General features: G+C 44.9%; 1 protein-coding gene across 2 annotated transcripts; it reads right to left on the minus strand.

Moving 5' to 3' along the window:
- Positions 1–4,857: 4,857 nt before the first annotated feature.
- SERPINA6 (serpin family A member 6) lies at positions 4,858–26,221 on the minus strand. 2 transcript variants are annotated; one of them, XM_043921915.1, is made up of 5 exons: positions 26,122–26,221; positions 17,879–18,506; positions 11,761–12,031; positions 6,805–6,952; positions 4,858–5,170 (listed from the first exon to the last, which is right to left on the minus strand). In XM_043921915.1, the coding sequence occupies exons 2-5, from the start codon at positions 18,486–18,488 to the stop codon at positions 4,985–4,987; spliced, it is 1,215 nt and encodes a 404-aa protein (XP_043777850.1). In that variant the 5' UTR covers positions 18,489–18,506; positions 26,122–26,221; the 3' UTR covers positions 4,858–4,984. The 2 variants fall into 2 exon arrangements, with proteins under 2 accessions (XP_043777850.1, XP_043777851.1); XM_043921916.1 differs by lacking the exon at positions 26,122–26,221 and adding an exon at positions 24,622–24,734.
- Between the last annotated feature and the right edge of the window lie 1,343 nt (positions 26,222–27,564).

Genomic DNA, 27,564 nt, shown 5'->3' on the forward strand with positions numbered 1-27,564 from the left:
AGGTATTGGCAGAATCAGGCTTCAGGAACCAGAGAACCGCAGTTAGTCTGCTCAGCGTGGATCAGATCAAGAGGAAAGCTTGGGCGAGTGTGGGGTGCAGAGACAGAAAACAAAAAGCTTCAGAAATCCTTGCGACACACACGTGTGGGGCAAATGGTTCTCTGTTTGCCAGGCGGCCTCTCTCCCTCCGCACTGGCCTTCTGACTCCCTGCTCCTGCTCCAGGCTGCCTCTACCCTAGCTTCCCTGGCTCCAGTGACACCTAACAAGATGGCAGATTCATCCTCTGTCCCCCATGCTAGAAAGCTGATGGTCCAGGCAAGTGCGCTACTGTGATCAGCATGGTGGGGATAACTTCCGGGTAAATAGGGGCTTGACTGGATAGCACCTGCATCTGCCTAGCATGACAAGTTAACTAACCTAGCTTTCTTCCCTTGAGATGGGCTTTCTCTTTGGTTCAGAAAAAAGGACATCTGAGTCAGAGGGACACGGTAGTAAGTTTTCCTTAGTATAAAGAAACAGATGATCAGAGAGGTCAGTAAACTTGTTCAAGAACACAGAGCTTGAATTTGAACCCAGACCTCTGGATTCCAAGGCAGCTAACCAGTACAGCCACCTAATGTGACAACAGGTTTTCACTAAGACGGTCCTTCTACCTGGGAGGTCATGTCTTTTTCCTTTTTGTTTTGTGCTGGGGTTCATTATTCATTTGTTTCAGTTTTTAATTTAAAAAATTATCTTTAAATAATTTCAAACTTTAAAATTACAAGAGTAGTTGCAAAGAACTTCTGTAACCCTTTACCCAGGTTCACTAATTTTAAAACATTTTCTACATGTTTTACTATTCTCTTCTCTTTATATATAGTAGCTTCAGGTATTGTAGTCATATTAAATGTCTTGGATTTGAGAATTTGATACTATTTGCAGAAGAGAACACTCTTGTTCTTGGGATTACCTTATCATCTCCAATGGTTCATCATAAGGCAGTCCGTGTGTGCACAGACATGAGTATACACAACTTGCACCTGCTAGTACGTGATGAAGCATATTGTCCAACTATTATGTTGAAAAGTTCCTTGGACTGATTCTTTTTCTCCCCTTTAATGTAGTTATATTATCTGTTTGAAATATGTTTGAATTCACTTGTTTTCTTTTCACTTAGTTTTAGGGCTTTCCTCGTTTGTTCATTTAATTTTATTTTTGAATATACAGAATATTAACATTATTCTAAAAGTCTAAACCATATAAAAAGGTCAATGAAGAGAAGTGCTATTCCTTACCCTCCAATTTCTTCCACTCTGTCCTTCTCCCTCCCTTGCAGGTAACCATTTAATTAGTTTCTAGTTTATCCTTTTTTTTAACAAGGACCCACTGGCATTTACACTAGCAACGTATAAAAATGACTGTTTCCGTACAACCGGCAGAGTGTCCTGTAAAGCTCTCAGATTTTTGCCAATCTGATGAATAGGAAATGGCATCTCAATGTAGTTTTAATTTTCATCTTTCTTATCAATGAGGCTGAATTTATTTTCATATGTTGAAACACCACATATTAAGGATATTAGCTCTTTATCAGTGACATATCTTGTAAATATCTTCTCAGATTTTCACTTCTGTTGACTTTGCTTATGAAGTTTTTGACCAAGCAATTAGAAATATTTTATATGGTCAAATTTCTCAATCCTTTAAAAAATTTCATCCAGACTTTGAGTCATGGTAGGGAAGGCCTTTTGTTATACCTAAATTACAGAGAAATTTACCCATGTTTTCTTCTTGTACTTATATATTGTTCTTTTTTATTTTTCATTTAGGTCTCTGATTCTCAGTTTATTCTTATGTGTGAAGAATGAGTCTAATTGTATCTTTTTCATTTTTCAAATGGCTATTCAGTTGTCCCAATACTATTTACTTAAAAGTCTTTATTTATCAAATATTAAATTTCCATTTGCATTTGTATTGCTAGACTATTTAACCTATTTCATTGGTCTGCCTATTTATTCATATTCCAGTACCATAGATTTAATTACAGTGTCTGTGCAGTCTGAGTTAACATCTGATTGGGCCAGTCCCCTATCCTCCACCCCCTGCCCCCCACATCTTTTCTCTTTTCTGTGTTTTCCTGACTACTCTAGAAGGTTTATTCTTCTCTATGGACTTTGGCATCATTTTGTCTGTCTCCAGAAAAAACATCTGCTAGTAGTCTTACTGGAGTACAATTAAATTGATAACTGAGGGAAAACTAACATCTAGATGAGGTTGAACATCTTATTCAATGAGGAATATCTTTGCATTTGCTCAAGTCTAATTTTGCATCTTTAAGGAATATTTTATAATTTTCTCTATATCAATTCTGCACATTTCTTGTTTATTTCTAAGTGCTATATCTTCTTGATTGTTTTTGGGTTTTCTCTTCCATTTTGTGTTTTAATTCGTTGTTGTTTGTGTATATTAAGGCATTGCTTTTGCGTGTTAACTCTGTATTCTGGTATCTTGCTGAAATATTGAGTTTGTTTTACCATTGATTTGCTAAGGTTATGCAAGTACACGGCATGTCATCTGCAAATAGAGTTTACAATTCTATGTCTCTGCTCTCTCTTGTCTAACTGCATAGTCTAACACCCCCAGGACAATGTGAAATGGTAATGAATATAAGGAGTAGCCTTGTCTTACTCTCAATCTTAGTGGAAATGCATTTGGTGTTTTCTTATTAAGGTGCTGACTTTACACATATATATGGAATTTAGAAAAATAGTACAGATGAGCCTAATTGCAGGGCAAGTACCGAGACACAGGCATAGAGAACAGACATGTGGGCGCAGAGCTGGGGGAAGGGGAGGGTGGGAGGAACTGAGAGAATAGACTGGCATTTTCACCCTGTGAAAAATAGAGAGCTAGTGGGAAGCTGCTAAATAGCACAAGGAGCTCAGCTCGGTGCTCTGTGACGACCTTGAGGGGTGGGATGGGGGGCGGTGGGGGTGGGTGGAAGGGTCAAGAGAAAGGGCATATATGTATGCATATAGTTGATTTGCTTGGGGCTCAGCTGGCAAAGAATCCGCCTGTAATGCAGGAGATCTGGATTCAATCCCTGGGTTGGGAAGATCTGTTGGAGAAGGGAAAGGTTACCCACACCAGTATTCTGGCCTGGAGAAGTCCATGGACTGTAGAGTCCATGGGGTCGCAAAGAGTCGGACACGCCTGAGCGAACTTTCATAGTTAGTTGATTCACTTGGTTGTATAGCAGAAACTAACACAACATTCTAAGGCAATTATACTCCAAGAAAAAGATACTGATTCAGAAAGGCGTTCAAATATGTATATTTAAAGAAAATGAAAGTCACTCAGTCATGTCCAACTCTCTATGACTCCATGAACTGTAGCCTGCCAGGCTCCTCTGTTCATGGAATTTTCCAGGCAAGAATAATGGAGTGGGTACCATTCCCCTTTCCAGGGGATTTTCCCAACTCAGGGAACCAACCCAGTGTCTCCTGTATTACAGGCAGATTCTTTACCTTCTGAGTCACCAAAGTATCCCTCAATTCTTTTCTTTCAAGGTATATGGTGTCAGTCGCTCAGTGGTGTCCGACTCTTTGCAACCCCAGAGACTTCCCTGTCCTTCACCATCTCCTTGAGCTTGCTCAATCTCATGTCCATTGAGTTGTTGATGCCATCCAACCATCTCGTCCTCCTCTTCTCCTTCTGCCTTCAATCTTTCCCAGCATCCTGTATCTATCATCTAATTATCTATGTATCATCTATTATTTATCTATCTATCATCTATATAATTTATGTATCTATCCATTTGATTCTCCTTTATCTCATTTGCTGTTTTCTGCCCTGAACTGTGAGAGTAAGGTCTCTTCCTCTTGCAATCTTTCTCTAGTGACCTCTACTAACAAAGCTTAATATGATGCCTAGGGCTGAATAGGAGAAGGCAATGGCACCCCACTCAAGTACTCTTGCCTGGAAAATCCCATGGACGGAGGAGCCTGGTAGGCTGCAGTCCATGGGGTCACTAAGAGTCAGACACGACTGAGCGACTTCACTTTCACTTTTCACTTTCATGCATGCACTGGAGAAGGAAATGGCAACCCACTCCAGTGTTCTTGCCTGGAGAATCCCTGGGACAGGGGAGCCTGGTGGGCTGCCGTCTATGGGGTCACACAGAGTCGGATAGGACTGAAGCGACTTAGCAGCAGCAGCAGCAGCAGGGCTGAATAAAAGGTCCCAACCCTGATCTAAAAGGTCCAGATCAGTTTTTGCAGAGCAGCAATGAAGGGAGAATTTGGAGTTGAAAAGCAGTAAATCGATAACTCTTTTTGTTTTAAACAGTTAGTTATCCTTTAAATGTTTTTTAAAATATTTTTTCTTTGTCCACATGTACTCTTTCCAGTGCTCTTCCTTCTTTTGTGTCCGTCCTAGTTTCCATCTAGAAGCATCTTATTTCTCTGTAAAGAACTACTTAAAATTTTTCTTTAGTGAAGGTGCTAAGTTTCCTCAGCTCTTATTTCTCTGAAAAATCCCTTTATTTTGTCTTAAATTTTGAAGGATGTTTTTTTTTGTTCATTTTTTTGCTTTTTGAGAGATATGACATCCCCCAACCCCAGCACTTTAAATACATCTTTCTGTTGTGTTTTGACTTGGAAGATTCCTTCTTTTTAAAGTTTTTACTTAGAAATAATTTCAAACTGACAAAAGTTTACAAAAATAATGATGTTTCCATAGACCTTTCATGGTGCTTCCACATATCACATAACCCCAGGACAAGGATTGAAACCAGAAAATTACATCGGCACAGTATTATATTGATATTACTCAATGTATCAGTCGTCCCCCTCTTCCCCTTCAACCACACTTGTCACCAGTAGCAATGACAGTGATTTATTACAAGAGGGGAACCTGGGGAGGATTAGGGGGGACCCTCCCACCCCTTTCTGTGGGGTCTGGGTGCCTGAGTCAGACGCAGCTGTGGCTCCTGGGAGTGCACCCTTAGGTCGGATTCACAACCTTGCCCAGGAAGAGGCTGCTCCACGTGAAGTCGTCGAAGATCATGATGATGAAGGGCCGGTTGAAGCGGAGGGCGAGCGGCTCGGGCGCTGCGCTCAGGCTGAGCCGGGTCGGGGCGGCGGCCTCTAAGCCCTTCTCATCGACCTGCAGCGCGGCCTTATGGACCACCTGGTGGGAACAGACCCGGCGAGGAGGATGAGCCCCTGCTGCGTGGGCGGAGCTTTCCGAGCTCTATCGCTTCAGCTCCTCCCACCCTCGGTTTTCTGGACTGTGAAACCGAGGCTCAGAGAAGGGCACTTACTGATTCCTCATCTATGTGGCAGCCCCCGGACTGGCGCTGGAATCTGTCCACCTCCCGGACCCAGGTCACACCTAGACTGCCTCCCTAGAAAACCAGCCGGTGGAGCCCACCAACGGAGATAAAAGGACTTGGGGCTGAAACTGGACTTCAGCATCCATAACTGGGTGTCCCTTACTGGATCCTGGCCTGGTGGATGGAGACCTGAATCCCTCTTCACTCTGCCAGTAGATAGAAGGGTTCGATTTATGCAAAAGGCTAGTACCCACTCTGTAGGAGAAAGGGTCATCTGTGACTTCTCTAACATCCCTAGTTATAATCAAAATTAGAAGATATTCTCAAGCCAGTAAAACTCTTGAGTGGCTTGTATCAAAATCCTTGGACAGATCAGAACTGCCTGATTAAATAACACCACCTAAGAGATAGGATGGTTTCCCTGGTGGCTCAGTGGTAAAGAATCTGCCTGCCAATGCAGGAGATGCAGGTTTGATCCCTGGGTGGGGAAGAGCCCCTGGAGAAGAAAATCGCAACCCACTCCAGTATTTTTGCTGGGGAAATCCCATGGACAGAGGAGCCTAGAGGGCTCCATGGGGTTGCAAGGAGTCAGACATAACTTAGCAACTAAACAACCACCACAAAGGGACAGGACTCTCATGGATGGAGCAGCTGGGAATCCGAGGCTCAGAGCACTCTGTAATTAGGCCTGCGTAGCTAGGGAGAACCTGAGCTGGGCTAGGAACCCCTGCAGGGTTCCTAGAAATATGTCCTGGAAATATGAGGTTTTGAGTCATATATTAGCCTATTTATTGCCTCTATGACCTTGATGAGTTATTTACTCTCCCAGAGCCAGAGTCCTCCTCTGAGAAACTGGGGTAGCAGCCACCTTGTAAGGAGGGAACAGTTTGATCCCGCCCTTCACACACAGCCACTGTTGAGCACATACTGTGTGCCAGGCATCACAGTGGTCAGAGTCTGTGTGCCTGAGGGCGGGGCTGCTGTCACTCTCCTGTTCCCCCCACCCTCTTTTTTTTCGGTCATTCACAGGACGGTAAGATCCTGCAAGGGCAGGGCCAACGCCTGAGGCATCCCTAGTGTCTAGCACAGGTGGGGCCACATAGAACACGTTCAGTAATATTTTCTGGGTGAATGAGTGTCAGAACCTAAAGCTGAAGGATGGAGATTCGGTGTGATCTCACGCAGACCCTTCCTTTTGCTAGCAGTCCTGCCGTGACGCCTTTGTCTTCCGCAGAGCCCCCTCTGTGTGGCCTGGCAGAACAGGTGGATGTTGGACTGTGCTCCTGGTTTGTCCCCAGCTTCCTGGGTGACCTTAGGGAGCTCATGTTCTTGCTGATTCTCCGTTTAGCCTGTTGTAAACTGGAGGCTTGGAGAAGACCTCTCAGCCTGGGCTCTAGTGACCTGTTCATGGATGGGCTCCGTGTTGCTTATTATTGTTTGTACTGTGAATTTTGGTAGAGAGGGATGGAGGGGCTGTAAAGACACCTACCTTTGACACCTTTGGCAGGGCCTCTTGGGTGATGCCTGAGAAATGTGTCCGGTTTCTGAGCAAGTCTGCAATGCCCATGTCCCCCATGATGCCACCAAGGTCGTAGGCTCCAGAGATGGAGATCTTTGGGATGTACAGGTCCACCTGGCTGCTCGGGTAAGCAGATGGGGTTAGACTTTCCTGGGCTGGGTCTGGCCAACCAGACTCCCGTTTCCCCTAGGATGCCCCTGCCTCCCTGCTGGACCTGCTCTTTGGGGAGAGGGGAGGGGACAGGGCAGGAGGCAGGACCTGCCTCTCCCTCCAGCACACGGGCAGCTTCTTCTTTGGGCCTCTGAATTGCAAGTTCTTTCTTCTCAGCTCTTTCTTGGAGCTGATTCCATTCAATCCAGCTAAACTCCTGGACTCTGAAGGAAAGAATCCCTAAAGAAGTCTTTGTGGACAAGAGAAATAAAAGCAAAAATAAAAAAATGGGATCAAATAAAACAAAAGTTTTTGCACAGCAATGGAAACGGTAAGCAAAATGAAAAGACAACCTATGGGGTGCGAGTAAATATTTGCAAATCATGCTACCAACAAGGGTAGCATGATATACAAATAGCTCATACAACTCAATATCAAAAAAACCAAATAACCCAATCAAAAAGATGGGCAGAAGACCTATATAGACATTTTTCCAAAAAGACATACAGATGGCTAACAGGCACATGAAAAGATGCTCAACATTGCTAATTATTAGAGATATGCAAATCAAAACCACACTGAGACATCACCTCACACTAGTCAGAATGGCCATCATTTAAAAAGTCTATGAATAATAAGTCTATAAATGCTAGAGAGGACGTGGAGAAAAGGGAACCTTCCTACAGTGTTGGTGGGAATGTAAATTGGTCCAGCCACTATGGAAAACAGTATGGAGTTTCCTTAAAAAACTAAAAAGTTACCATATGATCCAGCAATCCCACTCCTGGGCATATATCCAGAGGAAATGCTTAATTTGGAAGGATAGATGTACCCCTATGTTCACTGCAGCACTCTTTACAATAGACGGCACAACCTAAGTGTCCTTCAACAGATGAATGGAAAAGAAGATGTGGTGTATATATACAACAGAATATTAGGCAGCCACGAAAAAGAAAGAAATAATGCCATTTGCAGCAGCATGGATGGACCTAGAGAATATCATACTAAGTGAAGTCAGTCAGACAGCAAAAGGCAAATATTATATGATATAATTTATATGTGGAATCTAAAAAATAATACAAATGAGTTTGTTTATAAGGCAGAAAGAGTCTCACAGACATAGAAAACATCGTTACCAAAAGGGAAGGGGTGGGAGGGATAAATTAAGAGCATGGTATTAACAGGTACACACTGCCATATATAAATTAGATAAACAACAAGGATTTACTGAATAGCACAGGTGACTATATTCATTATCTTGTAATAAACTATAGTGGAAAAGAATGATAAAGGATATATATAACTGAATCACTTTGCTGTACATCTGAAACTAATACAATATTGCATATCAACTGTTCAGTTCAGTTCAGTTCAGTTGCTCAGTCGTATCCGACTCTTTGTGACCCCATGAACTGCAGCACGCCAGGCCTCCCTGTCAATCACCAACTCCTGGAGTCCACCCAAACCCATGCCCATCAAGTCGATGATGCCATCCAACCATCTCATCCTGTACTTTAATTTTAAAAAGAAAAAAAAAAATGTCCTGTGGTCCCCAAGCAGCCCCTGGGAGAAACAGAGGAGGGGAGGGAACAGGCAGCTGGGAGCAGCGGTCCGGGCCCCAGCCATGCTGTATGGTTTTAGCCAAGTCCCATCCCTGTCCGTGCTTGTCCTCGTCTACACCACACGGGGGAGAGAAGATGCCTGAAACCCTGAAGTCAGTGATAGGGCACGCGCTGTCCAGTGGGGAAGGGAAGGCTGGAGAGCTTCTCTACACTGAGCACAAGCCACCCGGGGGAGGCCTGGAGGCTGGCAACCCGGGGAACTGAGGAGGAATCCAAGGCCAACGAGATGTGGGACTTAATCTAGATGAGAAAGAGCAACAGAAGGTAAGGGAGGCAGACCCATACCAGGCAGCTCCTGGCTCACCTTCCTGACCTCCTTTACCTCGCCTAATCTGTGCAGCCTTACAACGTGGAGTCAACATCTTCAATTTCCAGATTGAGAGACTAAAACTTAAAGAGAGGCGGAGGAATTTCTCCAAAGTCACACCCCTGGGAAGCAGCAGGACTGTGAAGAAACCAGGACTCATCGCTTCGGAGCCCCATCGCCCCACCCCGAGAGCTGTCCCCATGACCTGCTGGCAGCAGGCAGGTGACAGCTGAGCAAGGGGACCCCGGGGAAGGCTCTCGCGAGAGCACCTCGTGAGTAGGGCCCAGGGGCTTCCAGTGGGAGGTGCGGTATCAGCTGGGCTCTGAAGGCTGCTGAGCTCGGATGCATTGGAGAGCATGGTGGGGAAGGGGCAGTGACGCTGGGAGTGGGGAGGAGTGAGGAGTGGCCACGTGAGTGTGCAGGTGAGGAGCCGTGGGCGACATCATTGGGATAAAGTAGATGCCCAATCACATATGATGTCTAAAGGTGCAAAGTTTTACCTTGAATGTTTATTTTTTAAAAATCTAGAAGAAGAAGGCACGAGTTACTGATGAATGCTGATTTAAGTATTTTAGTTTAGAGATTATTTTTGGAATAAAGAGAAAGTGTATCCTTTGTCTTATTTTCAACACATCAGGGTTTTGAATTTGAATCACAGAGCATTATCACCACCTGGTGGGGCTGTACCTGAATTACAGAGTCCCTTCAAGGGGTGAGGGTGAGGTAGGGATGGGACAGTTGACCAGAATAACTGGCAAATGGGTCCCTACTATTGACCAAACATATGGGGCTTTCCCAGTGGCTCAAGCAGTAAAGAATCCACTTGCAATGCAGGAGACACGAGTTTGATCCTTGTGTTAGGAAGATCTCCTGGAGGAGGAAATGGCAACCCACTCCAGTGTTCTTGGCTGGAAAATCCCATGGACAGAGGAACTTGGCATTCACAGGGTTGCAAAGAGTAGGACATGACTGAGCACATGATGGATGGATGGATAAATGAACCAAACACGGGCTCACATGCACACACCCCGGAGGCAGGGATGGTTGGTCCAAGGACACTAAGAATGCCTTCCATGGCCCCCATGTGGCTCTGGGGATCTCTCTGGAACACAGAACTGACCATACCACTCTTACCTGCAGGAGAAATGCCCTAGGACTTTCCGCCCACTCGTGGAACTGGATTAACCTCTTCAGAAGCACCAGCACTCAGCAGCTCTCCAAGAGGATCATTTATAATAAAAAGAACCCCAAACCATGGAACACAAAGCCTATGTCTATAACAAAGTAGAAGAGCTTCTTTCTAGATTTTTCTGCCTGCAAAATTATTGGATTACCAGGTTCATCTGAGAGGGATTTGGCTTATCCTCTGCTGCTGACGGTGCTCGGGTCCTGACCTCCCTGACTTGGCTGGTGGTGTTACCTCTTCCACCTGTGATCCTGGGGTGCTTCATGCTGGCTGAATTTCTACTCAGGCTTAAAACTCAGTTCAAAGTGAAAGCCTTCTGCTCTGCAGCCCCTTCCCCAGTTGCCTAGGGCAGAGTCCAGTTTCCCACCCTTCCCCAAGTTTTATACATTATGGCTCTCCTTCCCTCTCTTGCTCTGACAGAGCTTACGGCACTGTACCACTAATAATTCCACTAGAATCTGCTTTCTTGTCTAGAGTACATCCCTTCTGCTTAGCCTTGTGCATCATACATAGCAGTTGCTTCCCTATGTGGATACTGAATGAATGGATGGATGAATGAATGACATGGTGCCTGGCCCACGAGCCTTCTTGAGAGACTCTAGATCCAAGGGCAGCTTCCTTCTACAGCCCCTCTCCCCTTTGAGTCTGCATCCTCTCCCCCACCAGCTCTCATGTTGATTGGTTCATGCACAGACAAAAACTCCAATCTCCCAAGAGTGAGGACCGTCTTCTCGAGAACATCTGCTCCCTCCTTCAAGGTGAGGATCAGGGCTGGACACAAGCTTGACTATAATTTTGATTTCCCTCTAGCTTAGGGGCTCCTGGGAAAAATGAGTTTATTATGTACTTATGTCCTTACTTTCTTACTTGTTTACTGATTGGTTGATTGGTGGAAGAAGCGTTAGATCCCTCAAGTGATTTAACCATTCATAGGTTTTGTGTGTTTCTCTGATAGCTCAGTTGGTAAAGAATCCACCTGCAATGCAGGAGACCCTGGTTCGATTCCTGGGCTGGGAAGATCTGCTGGAGAAGGGATAGGCTACCCACTCTAGTATTCTTGGGCTTCCCTTTTGGCTCAGCTGGTAAAGAATCCACCTGCAGTGTGGGAGGACTGGGTTCAATCCCTGGTTGGGAAGATCCCCTAGAGAAGGGAAAGGCTGCCCACTCCAGTATTCTGGCCTGGGGAATTCCATGGACTGTACAGTCCATGGGGTCACAAAGAGTTGGACACAACTGAGGGACTTTCACTTTCAGGCTTTGCATTGGTTCCAGGGTGGGTACCGTGGTCAGTTTCATTATGTGTTTTTATGGTCTCTCAGGAATCTTTAGCAGTGTTGGTGGCAGGTAAGCAAGATAATAGAATGGATCAGTGTGGGCTGGTAAACTCAGTTTAAGAAAAAGATCAAAGATGTGGTAACACAGGGGGTGGCTATCAACTTCCTGGTTAAGAAGGACCTCCCTTTGTGGAATGCCCCAGAGCATCCCCGTGTCAATCAACAGGTGGATAAACAAGTGTGACTTCTAGGTCAGAGAACCCAGCACACAGGGAAACAATAAGCCCTGGAGGGCAAGTCTAGGGGTAGAAGGATAGCTAGATGGATCCTTTTTCTACTCACCCCACTTTCTGGGAACTGCAGAAACTCAGTTGGCTAAGGGCTTACCTGATGGTTAGGGACTTAGACCACCTCTGAATGGTGTCCCGGCTCAGTGCGGTGATGACCGAGTCCATCTTCCCCTTGACTGGGAGCACGAAGAAGACAGTCTCGTTGCCCGTATAGTCCAGCTGTACCAGCTGGCAGGGGAGCACCGAGTCATTCAGGTACTTGACGGTGTTTGACTGGAACATCATGGGCACCTTCACTGTGGTCATCTCGTTCACATAGAAGTTCTCTTCTCTGGTGCTTTCCAGGTCGAAGGAGTGTGCCCACATGCCTGGGGAGAGGGGCAAAGGGGAGGGGAGAAAACAGGCCTGTGAGAGCAAGAGGAAAACACAGCTTGGGTGGCATCAGAGCACCATGTTTGACCAAGCAGGTTACACAGTGGCCTCCTCAACCTGGAAGGTCCTCACCAGGGCTGCTGGAGTTTTGTGCTAGGATGTGAAATTCCGCAAAGTGTAAAGCCTGCTCCATCCTCCTCTGGGATCACTGAGGATTAGTATGCTTTCTGAGACTGACTTCTAAAAATGGAAGGAGAGAGAAAACAGAGGATGCCAGTCCTGGAATTTGGGAATAGGATTCAGTACACTAGACTTTGGATCGAGTGGATCTTGGATTGGAGGGCTCTGGAAGTAGTGCTGGGGGAACTGATGAACCATTCCATCCTCAGCCCCTGATGTCCTGGCCACAGAAGCACAGCAGGCAGCCTGGTCACCCACTTTCCTGCAGGAGGCCCCTCCCCTCCTGAGTGGCCCCAAGGGCCACAGCACATTTCCTAGAGACAGGATCAGGGTGAGATGAATCCTTCAAGGTCTCAGACTCCCATCCCCACCTGGACTCATATCCCCTTCACCACATTCCACAATAGCATCATGCAATCTGTTTGTTCCTCTTGTGACGGGGAACTGACTACTGAAATTGATGGGACTTTCCACTCTGGTCAATACTGATGGGAAGGAAGTTGCTCCTTGTGAAAATCACTCAGTCATGTCCAACTCTTTGCAACCCCATGGACTGTAGCCCACCAGGCTGCTCTGTTCATGGAATTCCCCAGGCAAGAATACAGGAGAGGGTAATCGTTCCCTTTTCCAGAGGATCTTCCTGACCCAGGGATTGAACCCAGGTCTCCCACATTGCAGGTGGATTCTTTACATCTGAGCCACCGGAATTGCTCCTTAGATGAAGCCAAAGCCTGCCTGATGGTAATGCCTGCCTGCTGAGCCTGTTCAGCCCTTGAGTTTATTCCAAGCAACTCAAGTCCTCTTGGAGATGACAGATTTTTGGATATTTAGACATGGGTTGAGTCTCACCAGGGCCTCTTTGGCTCTAGGCTGTCTCCCCAGGTCTGGAGATGAATGAGGACCCTGAGACCAGCAGACCCCAAGTGTTCTGGCTGCCCTGACCTCCAACCCAGAAACCCTTGTGAGGTCACTGTTTGCCAACTGAGGCTGCCTGAAGGTGGCCAGAGCATATCTCCAAGCAGACCATTCTCCACCCGTCCACCTGTGGGATCTCTGGACCGTGAGGCCAAAACTCTTGGTTCTGAGCCAGCCTCAACACCCTGGAAGGACTTCTAAGGGAGATGACAGGTAGAAGCCAGAGGATGCAGGGTAAAGAGCAATGGATGCAGATCCTGGAGACTCAGGGACTGTGCCTGGTCCGTCTCTCACGACTGAGGCTGTCTCGCAGCACGTGAGATAGTTTATGGGCTCTCAAGTCATCCTCTGGGCTTCCCTGGTGACTCAGTGGTAAAGAATCTGCCTGCCAGTGCAGGAGACATGGGTTTGATCTCTGGGTCCAGAAGATCCCCTGGAGAAAGAAATGGCAACCCACTCCAGTATTCTTGCCTGGGAAATCCCATGGACAGAGCAGCCTGGTGGGCTACAGTCCATAGGCTCACAAGAGTCAGATATGACTTAGTGACTAAACAAAAACAAAGGAAGTCTGGACTCCTCAGAATTAAAGGGGTGTGTGTTGTGGCCAAGGGCTCCAATTCATAGCCAAAAAAATGTGGATGAAGTATTTTTTGGTGCTAGGTTTTTCATCCTTAAAAGTTTGCTGTGTGCTTTTTCCTGAGTATTTCTTTTCTAGAGGCAAGTGTATCATGTATCCAGCTTGGTGGAAAACCAAATACAGAATGCCATATAACCTCTACTTTAAGGGATTTTTTTTCTTGAAAATTTGTAAGAATTTATGAAGGGAAATTGGAGATAGCAAGGATGAGTCCCTGGAAGATCTTTCAACAATATTTCTAATGTTCTCCAAAAAAGAGCTGTTAAGACAGTTTACTAAGTAAGGAAAACAGCAGGGACACTGTCCATGTCCTAAGTTTAGTGATGAGAGCCACACCATTCTTCATTTCTGTGATTATCCTGGCTTGCTGGAAACAGTTCAGAGTATCTCACAGCTTAAATAGGGGCTTGTTAATTAGCTTTGCTTTATCATAGCAAATCTGTGTACAATCAAGCAGCCCACACCCCTGCCAATGTCTGCTCTTCTTTCAGATGTTCAAACTCTTTCTGATTTTATTACCAGGAACTATTATTTCCTATCAACTCAGCCTCATTTTGTTCATGAGAATGCTTAGAAATCGTGAGAGCAAAGCCCTGTGTCAAATGATACCCTGTCAGCCCCTGTCCTGCCAGCCGTTCCTCAGTCTCCCCTTAGGGTCAAGAGGGTCCTCTCTCTACTGGTGTTGCAGAACCTCTATGCAACCACTACTGAGATTCTTCCACGTGCCAAGCACTATGCAAAGGCACTAGGGTGCCCAAAGAGGTGAGGATGCCGTGCACGAGAATGCATAGTCTAGTGGGAGACATGGCCTGGAGAATTCATGGGATCATCCAGAAACATTTCCAGGCAAACATTCTGAGACTCTTTGGTCCTCCCAAGGTCAGGTGTAAAGAACACCATCTTTTGATTGGGACTGCAAAAGATCCTGAATGGCCAAAGCCATATTGAGAAAAGAGGAAGTTGGAAGCATCATACCTCCTGATTTCAAACTGTGTTATAAAGCTACAGTAATCAGAACTGTATAGTAAAGGCATAAAAACAGTCACATTGACCAATGGAACAGAACTGAAAGCCTAAAATAACCCCTCACATATATAGTCAGCTAATACATGACAAGGGAACCAAGAATACTCAAGGGGAAAAAAAATAATCTCTTAAATAAATGGATCTGAGAAAAGGATATTCACATACAAAAGAATGAAATTGAACACCTATCTTACATCATTCGTAAAAATTAACTTGAAATGTGTTAAAGACTTAAACAGAAGACCTGAAACCATAAAACTCTTAGAAGAAAATTTAGGGGAAAAGAAGATTTTTGACATTAATCTTAGCTATGATTTTTTTTTTTTTGGATAAGATAGCAAAAGCACAAGCAACAGAGGGAAAAATAAACCAATGGGATCACATCAAACCAAAAAGCTTCTGCATAGCAAAGGATATAGTCGACAAAGTAAAAAGGCAACCTACAGAATGAAATTAAATATTTGCAAAACATATATTAGATAATGGGAGTAATATCCAAAAAAATGTAAGAAACACATCCAACTCAGTATCAAAAGAAGCCTCAAATAATCAAATTTAAAATTGAACAGAGGACTTGAGTTGATATTTTTTCCCCAAAGAAGATAAAATACAAATGGCCCATGGAAGAAACCTAGATGTCCATCAGCAGATGAATGGATAAGAAAGCTGTGGTACATATACACAATGGAATATCACTCAGTCATTAAAAAGAATGCATTTGAATCCGTTCTAATGAGGTGGATGAAACTGGAGCCTATTCTACAGAGTGAAGTAAGTCAGAAAGAAAAACACTAACACAGTATGCTTAGTCACTTCAGTCGTGTCCGACTCTGCGTGAACCCTGGCTCCTCTGTCCATGGGCTTCTCCAGGCAAGAATACTGGAGTGGGTTGCCATTTCCTCCTCCCCAGTAGAGTATACTAACACATATATATGGAATTTAGAAAAGATGGTAATGATGACCCTATACGTGAGACAGCAAAGGAGACACAGATGTAAAGGACAGTCTTTTGGACTCTGTGGGAGAAGGTGAGGGTGGGGTGATTTGAGAGAATAGCACTGAAACATGTATATTACCATATGTGAAACAGATCACCAGTCCAGGTTTGATGCATGAGACAGGGTGCTCAGGGCTGGTGCACTGGGATGACCCTGAGGGGTGGGATGGGGAGGAAAGTGGGAGGGGGGTTCAGGATGGGGAACACATGTACACCCATGACTGATTCATGTCAATGTATGGCAAAACCACTACAATATTGTAAAGTAATTAGCCTCCAATTAAAATAAATAAATTAATAATAAAAAATACAAATGGCCCATAAATACAAGGAAATGTGCTTAACACCACTAATCACCAGGGAAATGCAAATCAAAATCACAATGAGATAACTGCATCACATCTGTCAGAATGACTATTATTAAAAAGAAAACAAGTGCTGGTGAGGATGTGGGGAAAAGGATGCGGGGAACCCTCACGCCTTGTTGGTGGGAATGTAAATTGGTGCAGCCGTTATGGAAAACAGTATGGAGGTTCCTCAAAAAATTAAAACTAGAACTACTGCATGATCCAGAAACTCCATTTCTAGGAATTATCAGAAGGAAATGAACCCACTATATTGAAGAGATACCTGCACTCCCATGTTCAATGAAGCATTATTCACATTAGCCATGTTTCCAAGATATGGAAACAATTCAAGTGTCCATTGATAAATGAACGAATAAAGAAAAGTGCATTTATATTCACACACACACACACACACGTTGATTGGAATATTACTCAGCCCTAAAAAGAAGGAAATGTTGCCATTTGTGACAGCATGGATGAATCTTGAAGGCATTATGCTAAGTGAAATAAACCAGACAGACAAAGACAAATACTGTATGCTGTCACTTATATGTGGAATCTAAAAACATAGAACTTATAGAAACAGGGAATAGAATGATGGGAGAAATGGGTGAAGGTGGTCAAATGTACAAACTTCCAGTTACAAAATGAGTAAGTTTCAGGAATCTAATGGACAGCATGGTAACTATAGTTAAAACACTGTAGGGGCTTCCCTGGTGGTTCAGATGGTAAAGAATCTGCCTGCGATGCGGGAGACCTAGGTTTGATCCCTGGGTTGGGAAGATCCCCTGGAGAAGGGAATGGCTACCCACTCCAGTATTCTTGCCTGGAGAATCCCATGGGCAGAGGTGCCTGACGGGCTACAGTTCACGGGGTTAGAGTCATACATGACTGAGTGACGAACACACTAACACTAACATAAACTTAAAAGTTGCTAAGAGAGCAGATGTTAAAATTCTCAAAACACACGCACAAGTAACTAGCCTAAAATTTGTGCTGTTTAAGCTACCAAAGTTTAGTATATCCCCAAGCTGCCTGTTCATAAAAATGATTGGGGGGGGTTTGTTAAAAATACAAATTCTAGAACATTCTTGCTGCAGTTTTGCTCTAGTAGATCTGGCATGGACACTGGGATCTGTCATTTTAACAGGCCTCCATGGTGATTTTTATGGACAGGCACTTTGGAAAATCTTGCTCCAAGTTGGTGAGGAGGGGCTGTGGTTTGACTGAGAGGGGTCTTGGTTAGAGCTGGCTTGGGAAGCGTTTAAAAGGCTGGCCGGAAGTTCTTGAGAGTGTGGGCTATCTGTCTGATTCTTTTTTTTTTCCATTTATTTTTATTAGTTGGAGGCTAATTACTTTACAACATTGTAGTGGGTTTTGTCATACATTGACATGAATCAGCCATGGAGTTGTCTGTCTGGTTCTGGGCTGGATTTCCAGCCCCTGACCACATGCCTGACTGTCAGTCAGAACTTGGCCAATATCTGTAGACCATGAGGCACTCAGAAGGTTCATGGTTACATGTGTGGGCCTTGAACCAACCTGCAAGAGCGTGGGCAAACTGTTCTTCTGAGTGTCATTTTGATCCTTGGTGAGGATGATATAATTCACTTTTCTAATAGGATCATGGTGAAGATGGAGACTCTTCAGACATGCATGGGCTTTGTAAGATGAAAGACTTTGCCTAAGAGTACACTCTGGGTTTTGATGGCTTTAAGTGAATGGGATGGGTGAGGGGTACCTTTAAAAAAGATGTAGTTGACCAGGATGAGCATGGCTGAGCTATCTGACTCCGAGAACAAGTCCACAATTTTCCCTTGCGTCTTATTCTTGATATACTCGTTGATTTGTCTGCTGGCTCCTGCCCAGTCCTGAAAATCTGTGGTCAAGGACTCCAGCTCATAGTAGTGCTTGGTGTCTGCTGAGAATGATTCCAGAAGCTCCAGGCTGTGGTCAAGGAACAAGGCATTGCCCATGGCCATTTCCAAGGTGGTGTTTGACTCCCGGAGGAGGTGGTGGAGATGCCGGAAGGCCCGGTGGATCTCAGTTTCGGACATCTCAGTGAGGTTGAAGCCCAGGCCTTGGAGAAGCTGCTCCCGTGTGTAGCCTCTAGCGCCCAGGGACAGCATTGCTAAGGCTGTGGAGATGCTCACAGGGGAGATGAAGACATTCTTGCCTGGAGCTGAGGCCACTAAGTGCTTATACAGGGTAAAGGCAAAGTCAACATTGTTTGGAGCCAAGTCCCGGTGAGGGTTCCTTGTGCTCACGTCAGTGCCAGAGCCCTTAGCCTGGACGGTCCAGAGCCCACTGGTAGACAGCCAGAGGAGACAGGTGCACAGGGTGGGCAGCATTGTCAAGGATGCCAGGTCCTGCAAAATCAGAAATGCTCATTAGTCCATCCCTCCGAGGCAGTGGGGCATGGTGAGCAGTAGGCAGAAGCCCCAGTGAAGACCCCACTCAAGTTCCAATTTCTTCTTCTACATTGGCTGTGTGACCTGGGGCAAGTCAGAACTCTGAGCCTCGATTTCCTCACCTGAGAGTATGAATTGCACCTGCTATGATGTTAAAATACCAAAACAGGTGCCCAAAATATTGCTTCACCAACAACAAAGTATAAAGGATTATTCTGATTTTAGGTAGGCAGAACAGATGCTCAGAAAGGTTAAATACCCACTCAGTTAATACATTCAAAGTACCGAAGGAAAAAAAAAAAAACTATCAACCAAGAATACTCTATCAGTCAAAACTGTCCTTCAAAAGTGAGGAAGAACTAAGACATTTCCAGATAAACAAAAGCTGAGGGAGCTTATTATCACTAGACCTCTCCAATGAAATGCTAGAGGGTGTACTTCTGGTTAAAATGAAAGAACACCAGAAAGTGAGTAGATTCTGTAAGAAGAAGTAAAGATCTCTGCAAAAGGTAAATATATGAGCAAGAAAAACTAGTATCATTTTGACTTGTAATTTCACTTGTTTATATTTTCCATATGATTTAAAAGAGTGACGCATAAAATATAATTATTCATGTATCTTTTTGGACACACAATGAATAAAGGTGTAATATGTGACTTATATAACTGAAAGGATATGGGAATGGAACTATATAAGAGCAGTTTTGTATGTTATTGAAGATGATCTGGCATAAAGTCAAATGAGAGTGTTATAACTTTACTATATTAAATATAACTTCCATTAAAACCTGAAAAGAAATAGTTTTAGAGTGTGCACAGAGAGGGGCTTCCCTGGTTGCTCAGCTGGTAAAGAATATGCCTACAATGCAGGAGACCCCAGTTCAAATCCTGGGTCAGGAAGATCTGCTGGAGAAGGGATATGCTACCCATTTGAGTATTCTTGGGCTTCCCTGGTAGCTCAGATGGTAAAGAATCTGTCTGCAATGCAGGAGACCTGGGTTCAATCTCTGGGTTGGGAAGATCCCCTGGAGGAGGGCATGGCAACCCACACTAGTATTCTTGCCTGAAGGATCCCATGGACGGAAGAACCTGGCAGGCTACAGTCCATGGGGTTGCAAGGAGTCAGACATGACTCAGCACAGCACACGCATGCACAGAGGGAAGTGAGAAGGGAATTAAAATCCTTCCTTTGTATTAAGGAATATATATCTTCCTATGTAATCCAGAAAATCAACTAAACACACGCACACAAATATTAGTAATGCAGGAAATAAAGAACAAAACAGCTATAAGGCATATAGAAAACAAGTAGGAAAATGACTGAGTAGTTCCTCCATATGAGTAATTAATATAAATGGATACAATTCTCCAGTCAAAAGGCAGAGATAGACAGAATGGATTAAAAAAAAAAAGAAACAGCTATATGCTCACTTCAAAAGATTCACTTGAGATCCAAAGGCACATATATGAAAATGAAAGAATGGAAAAAGATATTCCATGTAAATAGGCATCAAAAGAGAGTACAGCTAGCAGAAGAAAGGAAACAATAAAAATTAGAGCACAGATAAATAGAAGTTAAAGAAAATCATTGAAGCCAAAATATATTATATAGTATTATAACAATATATTAGGATATAATTACAATAAAATCTAATCTTCAAAAATATTAACAAAATTGATAAGCCTTTAACTAGACTAAGTAAGACAAAAAGAGAGAAGTCTCAGATTACCAAAAGCAGAAATGAAAGTAGGGGCATTATTACTTATCAGTTCAGTTCGGTTCAGTTGCTCAGTTGTATCTGACTCTTTGTGACCCCATGGATTGCAGCACGCCAGGCTTCCCTGCCCATCACCAGCTCCTGGAGTTTACTCAAACTCATATCTATTGAGTCAGTGATGTCATCCAATCATCTCATCCTCTGTCCCCTTCTCCTCCTGCCTTCAATCTTTCCCAGCATCAGGGTCTTTTCAAATGAGTCAGTTCTTCGCATCAGGTGGCCAAAGTATTAGAGTTTCAGCTTCAGCATCAGTTCTTCCAGTGAATTTTCAGGACTGATTTCCTTTAGGATGGACTGGTTGGATCTCCTTGCTGTCCAAGGGACTCTCAAGAGTCTTCTCCAACATCACAGTTCAAAAGCATCAATTCTACGGTGCTCAGCTTTCTTTAAAGTCCGACTTTCACATCCATACATGACTGCTGGAAAAACCGTAGCTTTGACTAGATGGACCTTGGTTGGCAAAGTAATGTCTCTGCTTTTTATTATGCTGTCTAGGTTGATCATAGCTTTTCTTCCAAGGAGCAAGCGTCTTTTAATTTCATGGCTGCAGTCACCATCTGCAGTGATTTTGGAGCCCAAGAAAATAAAGTCTGTCACTGTTTCCACTGTTTCCCCACCTGTTTGCCATGAAGTGATGGGACCGGATGCCATGATCTTAGTTTTCTGAATGTTGAGTTTTAAGCCAACTTTTCCACTCGTTTCCTCTTTCACTTTCATCAAGAGGCTCTTAGTCCTTCTTCACTTTCTGCCATAAGTGTGGTGTCATCTGCATATCTGAGGCTTTTGATATTTCTCCTGGCAATCTTGATTCCAGCTTGTGCCTTATCCAGCCTGGCATTTCTCTTGATGTTCTCTGCATATAAGTTAAATAAGCAGGGTGACAACATACAGCCTTGATGGACTCCTTTCCCGATTTGGAGCCAGTCTGCTGCTCCATGTCCAGTTTTAACTGTTGCTTCTTGACCTGCATACAGATTTCTCAAGAGGCAGGTCAGGTGGTCTGGTATTCCTATCTCTTAAAGACTTTTCCAGAGTTTGTTTTGATCCACACAGTCAAAGACTTTGTCTCCAACCCTGCAGCAGGCCACTGCCGACCCACACCTCTGCCAGAGACTCCTGGACACTCACAGGCAAGTCTGGGTCAGTCTCTTCGGGGGTCACTGCTCCTTTCTCCTGGGCCCTGATGTGCACAAGGTTTTGTGTGTGCCCTCCAAGAGTATTTCCCCAGTCCTGTGTATGTTTTGGCGGCTCTATGGCAGGGTTAATGGCGACCTCCTCCAAGAGGACTTATGCCTTACCCAGGGCTACTGCACCCAGAGCCCCTGCCCCTGCAGCAGGCCACTGCCGACCCGTGCCTCCGCAGGAGACACTCAGACACAGTTCTGTCTCAGTCCCTGCGGGGTCCCTGGGTCCTGGTGGGCACAAGGCTTGTTACTACCTATACCATGGAAATTTTTTTTTAAATTATGAGAATACTGTGAAAAAATTGGAAGTTACACACCAAAAAATTCAATAACCTAGATGGAATGGAAAATTTATAGAAACACAAAACATGCCAAAGTTAAACCACAAAGAAACAGAAAATCTGAATAGACCTATAAGAAGTCAGGAAATTGAATAATTATTTGAACATCTCTCAACAAAGAAAAACCCGGATTACATAGCTTCAGCTTTGAATTCTACCAAACATTTAAAGAAGAATTTGCACAAATTCTCCTCAAACTTTTCCAGAATAACTGAATAGGGAACTGAATAGTTTCCAGAATAACCGAGGAGGGAACACTTCCTAACTCATTCATTGCCCTAATGCCAAAGGCAAAGACACCATAAGAAAAGGAAACTACAGACAAATATTGTTTATGAACATGGATGCAAAAACCCTCAACGAAATGTTAGCAAATAGCTTTCAGCAGCATAGTAGAAGGATTTTACGTTATGTCAAAGTGGGATTTATTCCTGGAATGCAAGATCAGAATGGCCATCATCAAGAAATCTACAAACAATAAACGCTGGAGAGGGTGTGGAGAAAAGGGTTGGTGGGAATGTAAATTGGTCCAGACTCTATGGAGAACAGTATGGAGATTCCTTACAACACTAAAAATAGAGCTCCCATATGATCCAGAAATCCCATTCCTGACCATATATCCAGAGAAAACCATGATTCAAAAACATGTATACCCCAACATTCACTGCAGCACTATTTACAGTAGTCAGGACATGTCCTTTGACAGAGGAATGGATAACGATGTGGTACATGTATGCAATGGGATATCACTCAGCCATGAAAAGAATGAAATAATGCCATTTGCTTCAACATGGATGGACCAACAGATTGCCATACTGAGTGAAGTAAATCAGACACAGACAAATATCATATGATATTCCTTATATATGGAATCTAAAAAAAAAAATGGTACAAATGGACTTATATAGGGTCACAGATACAGAAAACACACTTATGGTTACCTGGGGGGAAAGTGAGGGAGAAGGGATAAATGGGGAGATTAAGATTAATATACAGACACTACTATTATAAAACAGCTAGCTAAGAAGAACCTACTTTATAGCACAGGAAACTCTACTCAATACTTCATAGTGAAGCACATGGGAAAAGAAGCTAAAAAAAGAGTGGATACTTGTGTATGCATAACTGATTGACTTTGCCGCACAGCAGAAATCAATGCACCATTGTAAATCAACTATACTCCACTAAAAATTTAAAATAATTAAAAAGTAAAGGGTATAATAACAATGAACAACCAGATAAAGAGAGTGGGGCAAGGTCTAGAGGGGTCTTACGCACAGGGGCTCTTGTCCCTGTGGCTTGTAGGTATACCACCCTCTCGCCACGTGCCTTCAGAAGCTCTCTGAACCCCACACCTTTGGCATGCTTATGGAGGCTTCATCACATAGGCAGAATTGATCATGAACTGAATCTCCAACCCCTCACCCTTTCCTGAAGGATGGGGCTGAACGTTCCAAGTCCCAGTCATGACTTGGTCTTTCAGGTGACCAGCCCCCATCCTGAGACCATCCAGGAGGTCACCCAGCATCTCCTCATTAAAGCAAAGGACACTGCTGTTACCCAGGAAATGCCAAGGGATTTTGGAGCTCTGCCTCAGGAAGCAGGGTCAAAGAAGACCAAATATTCGAACAAAAGATGCTTCTAGCATTCTTATCACTTGGGGAATTACAAGGGTTTTTGGAACTTGGTGCTAGGTACCAGGGGCAGAGATCAGGATGTCTCCTGCATTGCAGGCAGATTCTTTACTGACTGAGCCACATGAGAGCCTTCCAACAGTCAAGTTCATAGAAATCGAAGGTAGGTTAGTAGTTAACAGAACTGGGGGTGGGGAGTGGGGAGTGGGGACATGGAGAGTTAGGGTTTAATGGGTAGAGTTTCAGTTTGTGATGATGAAAAAGTCCTGCAAATGGATGGTGGTGATGGTTACAGAACAATGTGAATGTACCTGATACCAGAGAACTGTACACTTAAACCTGGTTGAAAGGCTCAGTCTTTATATATCTTACCACAATAAAAAATTAATTATAAGCCATTAAAAATGTTTGATGATTCCAAAAAATACAGCCAAGGTCAGAATCAGTAAGCAGACACTCTATCTGCAAGGCCAGTGGTCCCAACCCCTGTGCTTTATGGAATTCCCCCCTATTCCTATAAAGGAAGGATGCTTATAGGAGAAGCAGGTCCCCCTGCACCACCCCACCTCCAGGACTAGCTATGCTGGGAAGGGGCTGGGAACCCACAGTGAAACCAGTCCCCCAAGAGAATGCGGGTACTCTGAGGGTGGGAGTCACTAGTCTGCTCCGGAACACACCTCGAGGCCCTTTCCTGGCCCACTGCAAACCCAGAGCTTCACAAGAACCTCTCTCTGAGACCTCCTCAACCCCTCTGCCTGTCTCCCTCCACGTGGTGGAAATACAACTCCTGTTCCTGGCTTCTTGGCTTTGATAAGAGCCTCGCCCCCTCCCTGCCCAGTTGCCTGGCTTATAGACAATCTCTATTTTCCTGGGTTTCACGGCAGACCAAGTCATATGGAGATCTCAGCACTATCTCTATGACCCAGGTGACTTGGGTTCACTGTTTAAATTCTTCCCGTTTCCTTGATATAAAATAGATTTGATAACAACACCTACCCCTGACCTGGCCCATTTGACCATCTACGTGTCTGGGGTCTGTCCTCTTCTCCAGTTCTAGGACACAGCCCAAGGTTGGGACTTGGCATCCCTCCCAGTTGCCCCTCCTCCCCCACCTGATCTCCATGCCTCCTGCTCACCTCCTGCCAACCTTTCTTTCCTCTGCAGCCAGGGCATGTTTCCAGAATCAAGCGGATGGGCCAGTCTCCTGCAGAAAAGCTGTCAGGGACTCCCGTTGCTCCCAGGCAAGGCTGATCCTCACTCACGTTGCCCAGAGAGCCCTGCCTCACCCCCACCCCCAAATCTGGCCTCTTGAAATCTCATAGCAACAGTGTGTCTGTCTCTTGGGGTGTCCTCCCAGCACGTACCAGACTTTCATCCCTCTGCCCGGGTCACGCCAGGGAGGTCATCCCATTCTCCAATGTTTGCAAAGCCCGGCTCTGGCCTGAGAACTGGAGACAAAGATGGGCCAGGTCCAGTCCTGCCCCATGTGGCTCCACTTGCTGCCGTCTGTTGGCCTGACCCCTCCCTGGATCACTCCCTCACCTCCTCCAGGAAGCCCTCCTCTGTGCTTCTCTCTGTCACTGCCCTGTCAGACTGTAGTGAGATCTTTGCTTCAGTCCTGGCTATCTCCACGCTCGTCTTTGGCCCCTTCTTGGGCAAGGACCCGATGCGGTTCACAGCCTGGAATGGGGTGGGCTTGCCCCCAATAGAAGTTCTTCTCTCTTCCCTTCTCTTCCTGCTGTCTCAGATTTCACGCCTCATCCCCTCCTGTGCTAATCCTCCAAGATGGGGATTAAAACTCTACCCACCTCACAAGACTGTTGTGAATATCAGCCACAGCTGTTAATTGTGCTTTCTTTAAGGACCTCACTTCCTGGGTCAGCCTGGGTCCGTTGTACAGATGAGAAAACTGAGGCCCCGGGAATGAGAGCTGAAATTCCAAGCCCAGCTGTCTGACTGCACAGCTTGTGTTCTGCCTTTCTTTAGAGTGAAAACCCAGCAGCATAAAAGTGCAGAGTAGCAATCTTATCCCTGGATTTCATGTCATGTATGTCCTCCTCGTCCCTCATTTTTGAAGTCACACACGCAGTACACACCCACTGTGTTCTCTATTTTTCTAGATGCTCTGCACAAGCCAGGCACAGTCCTAGGCCCTGTGCATTTAAACCGCGGCCCGTGTGCTGTGATGCTGGCCGTTCCATTCTGTCTGCAGGATCCTTGCCCAGGTCATCCGGGGAGGAGGTATGTGCAGCGCCGTAGGGTATAGTCTGTGCTGGGTCACCTGGGCACTGCCCTCCCCTGCCTGCGTCCCCTGGCAGGGGCGCTCTGTTGTGCAGTCCATCCCAGCTCTCAGACTCTGTCTCAGAGGCTGTTAATGGCTGTCTGGCTGGCCTTAGGGGCAGCGTGTGATAGCTGGGAATGGCTCTTAATTCCGTGTCAACTCCTGCAAGACAGGAGCCCAGGAAAAATCAAAACCCCTGTGGGTGACCCACAGATTCTGGAAAACCCTCTCTAGGGGGGTCTCCTGTCACTGTTGGTTGCCCTAAGGCTCCATGCCCCGTTTAAAAAAAAAAAAAATTCAAGTAAGCAAGACGCAGTCACGGCTTGGTTCTGGAGGCCGGGCAGCTGTTACTCACGGTCGGCAGTGGGCTCAGGCTGCAACTGCTGGCTTGGTCCTGCTGTCCTGGATCATGTTATGTGTACAGTAAGCCAGCTGCTCTGCGGCTGCTAAATCCTGCTGGCCAGCTTCCCAGCTGGTTAATGGTTAGAGGGGAGCCAGTGGCCTTCTCCATTTGGTGGTCCCCTCCCCCCAGTCATTAACCAATGGGAGCCTTTTCCAGGAAATTTAAGTAAACACAGCAATGCTGCAAATTAACTTTCTTTCACATTCAATTCCCTGAGGTTTGATTTTTTAATAGCAAAATGAGGCTGGAGTTACGTCAGGGTGTGTGGCTGCCTGGGTGGCCGTGGGCGCAGAGGCCACGGGTGTCCTTAATTAGCATGATGGTGCTCACACCTGTGAAGAACCAGGCGCTGAGCTTGGGCCGGGAATGAGTCCAGCCCAGGAGGCCCTACCTTCAGGGGGGCAATGGTGTGAGGGAAAGAGACGTGGACTAAAAGCAGCAGAGTGCTTCCCGTGGATTATCTCATTTAATCCTCACGACTCTGTGAAGCGTATACTATTATTACTACTCTTCTCTAGACGAGGAAACTGAGGCACATGGAGCTTCAGGGAGCTGCTCTTGAGATTCAAATCCAAGACCATTCAACTCTGAAACCTAGCACCTTCCCTTCCCTCTTCCCCACGTTTTTATTCATCAGCTCTCTTTTGACTGCAGATGACAGACCCAACCCAAACTGCATTAAAGCAGAAAAGAATATATACTGGGTTTCTTTTAGGATAATTCTGAAGTGGGAGGGCTTCAGGCCTGGCTGGATCCAGGAGTCCCAGGGCAGTCATTAAATTGATGTCTCTCTCTCTTTTTTTTTTTTTTAAATTCTTTCTTTGCTCCGCTTTCTTCTTTCCTGTTCTAGTTTTTTATGGTGGGGAAAAGGTGGTCACTGCAGCTGCAGGTTACTTGGTTCTAACTAGTAATTTGATATCAGAAGGAGAGAGACTCACTTTTTTTCAGTGTTCATATCAGTCCCCCATTGCACATGATTGCCTATCCTTGGATTGATACAGTGCCCAGAAGAATACAACATTGTGAATTGTGAGGCAGGGTACTGCGCCCTCTGCTGGACTGATGGTGCTATTACTACCTTTCAGGGACGAGGGGAGATGCTCCTCTGAGGGCCGCAACTCAGTGGAGAGTTTTGAGGGCACTTCAGTTTTATTAGTAATTATTGGCCTTTTCAGGATTTTTTATTACTTCAGCCAATTATAGAATTTATAACTAGGAATAGTTATAAATATAAATATATAACTAGAAATATATATAACTAGGAATTTACTATTTTTCAAATCTCTGTCCTATCAGTAATTAAGTTTAATAGAAAATGTTACAATCTCCACTCATAATTGTTCATTTATTTACCTCTCTGTCAGTTGTTGGTCGATATGCTTTGAGACCATCAAA

This window comes from Cervus elaphus, chromosome 13 (assembly GCF_910594005.1).
Source record: "Cervus elaphus chromosome 13, mCerEla1.1, whole genome shotgun sequence".
Lineage (NCBI taxonomy): Eukaryota > Metazoa > Chordata > Mammalia > Artiodactyla > Cervidae > Cervus > Cervus elaphus.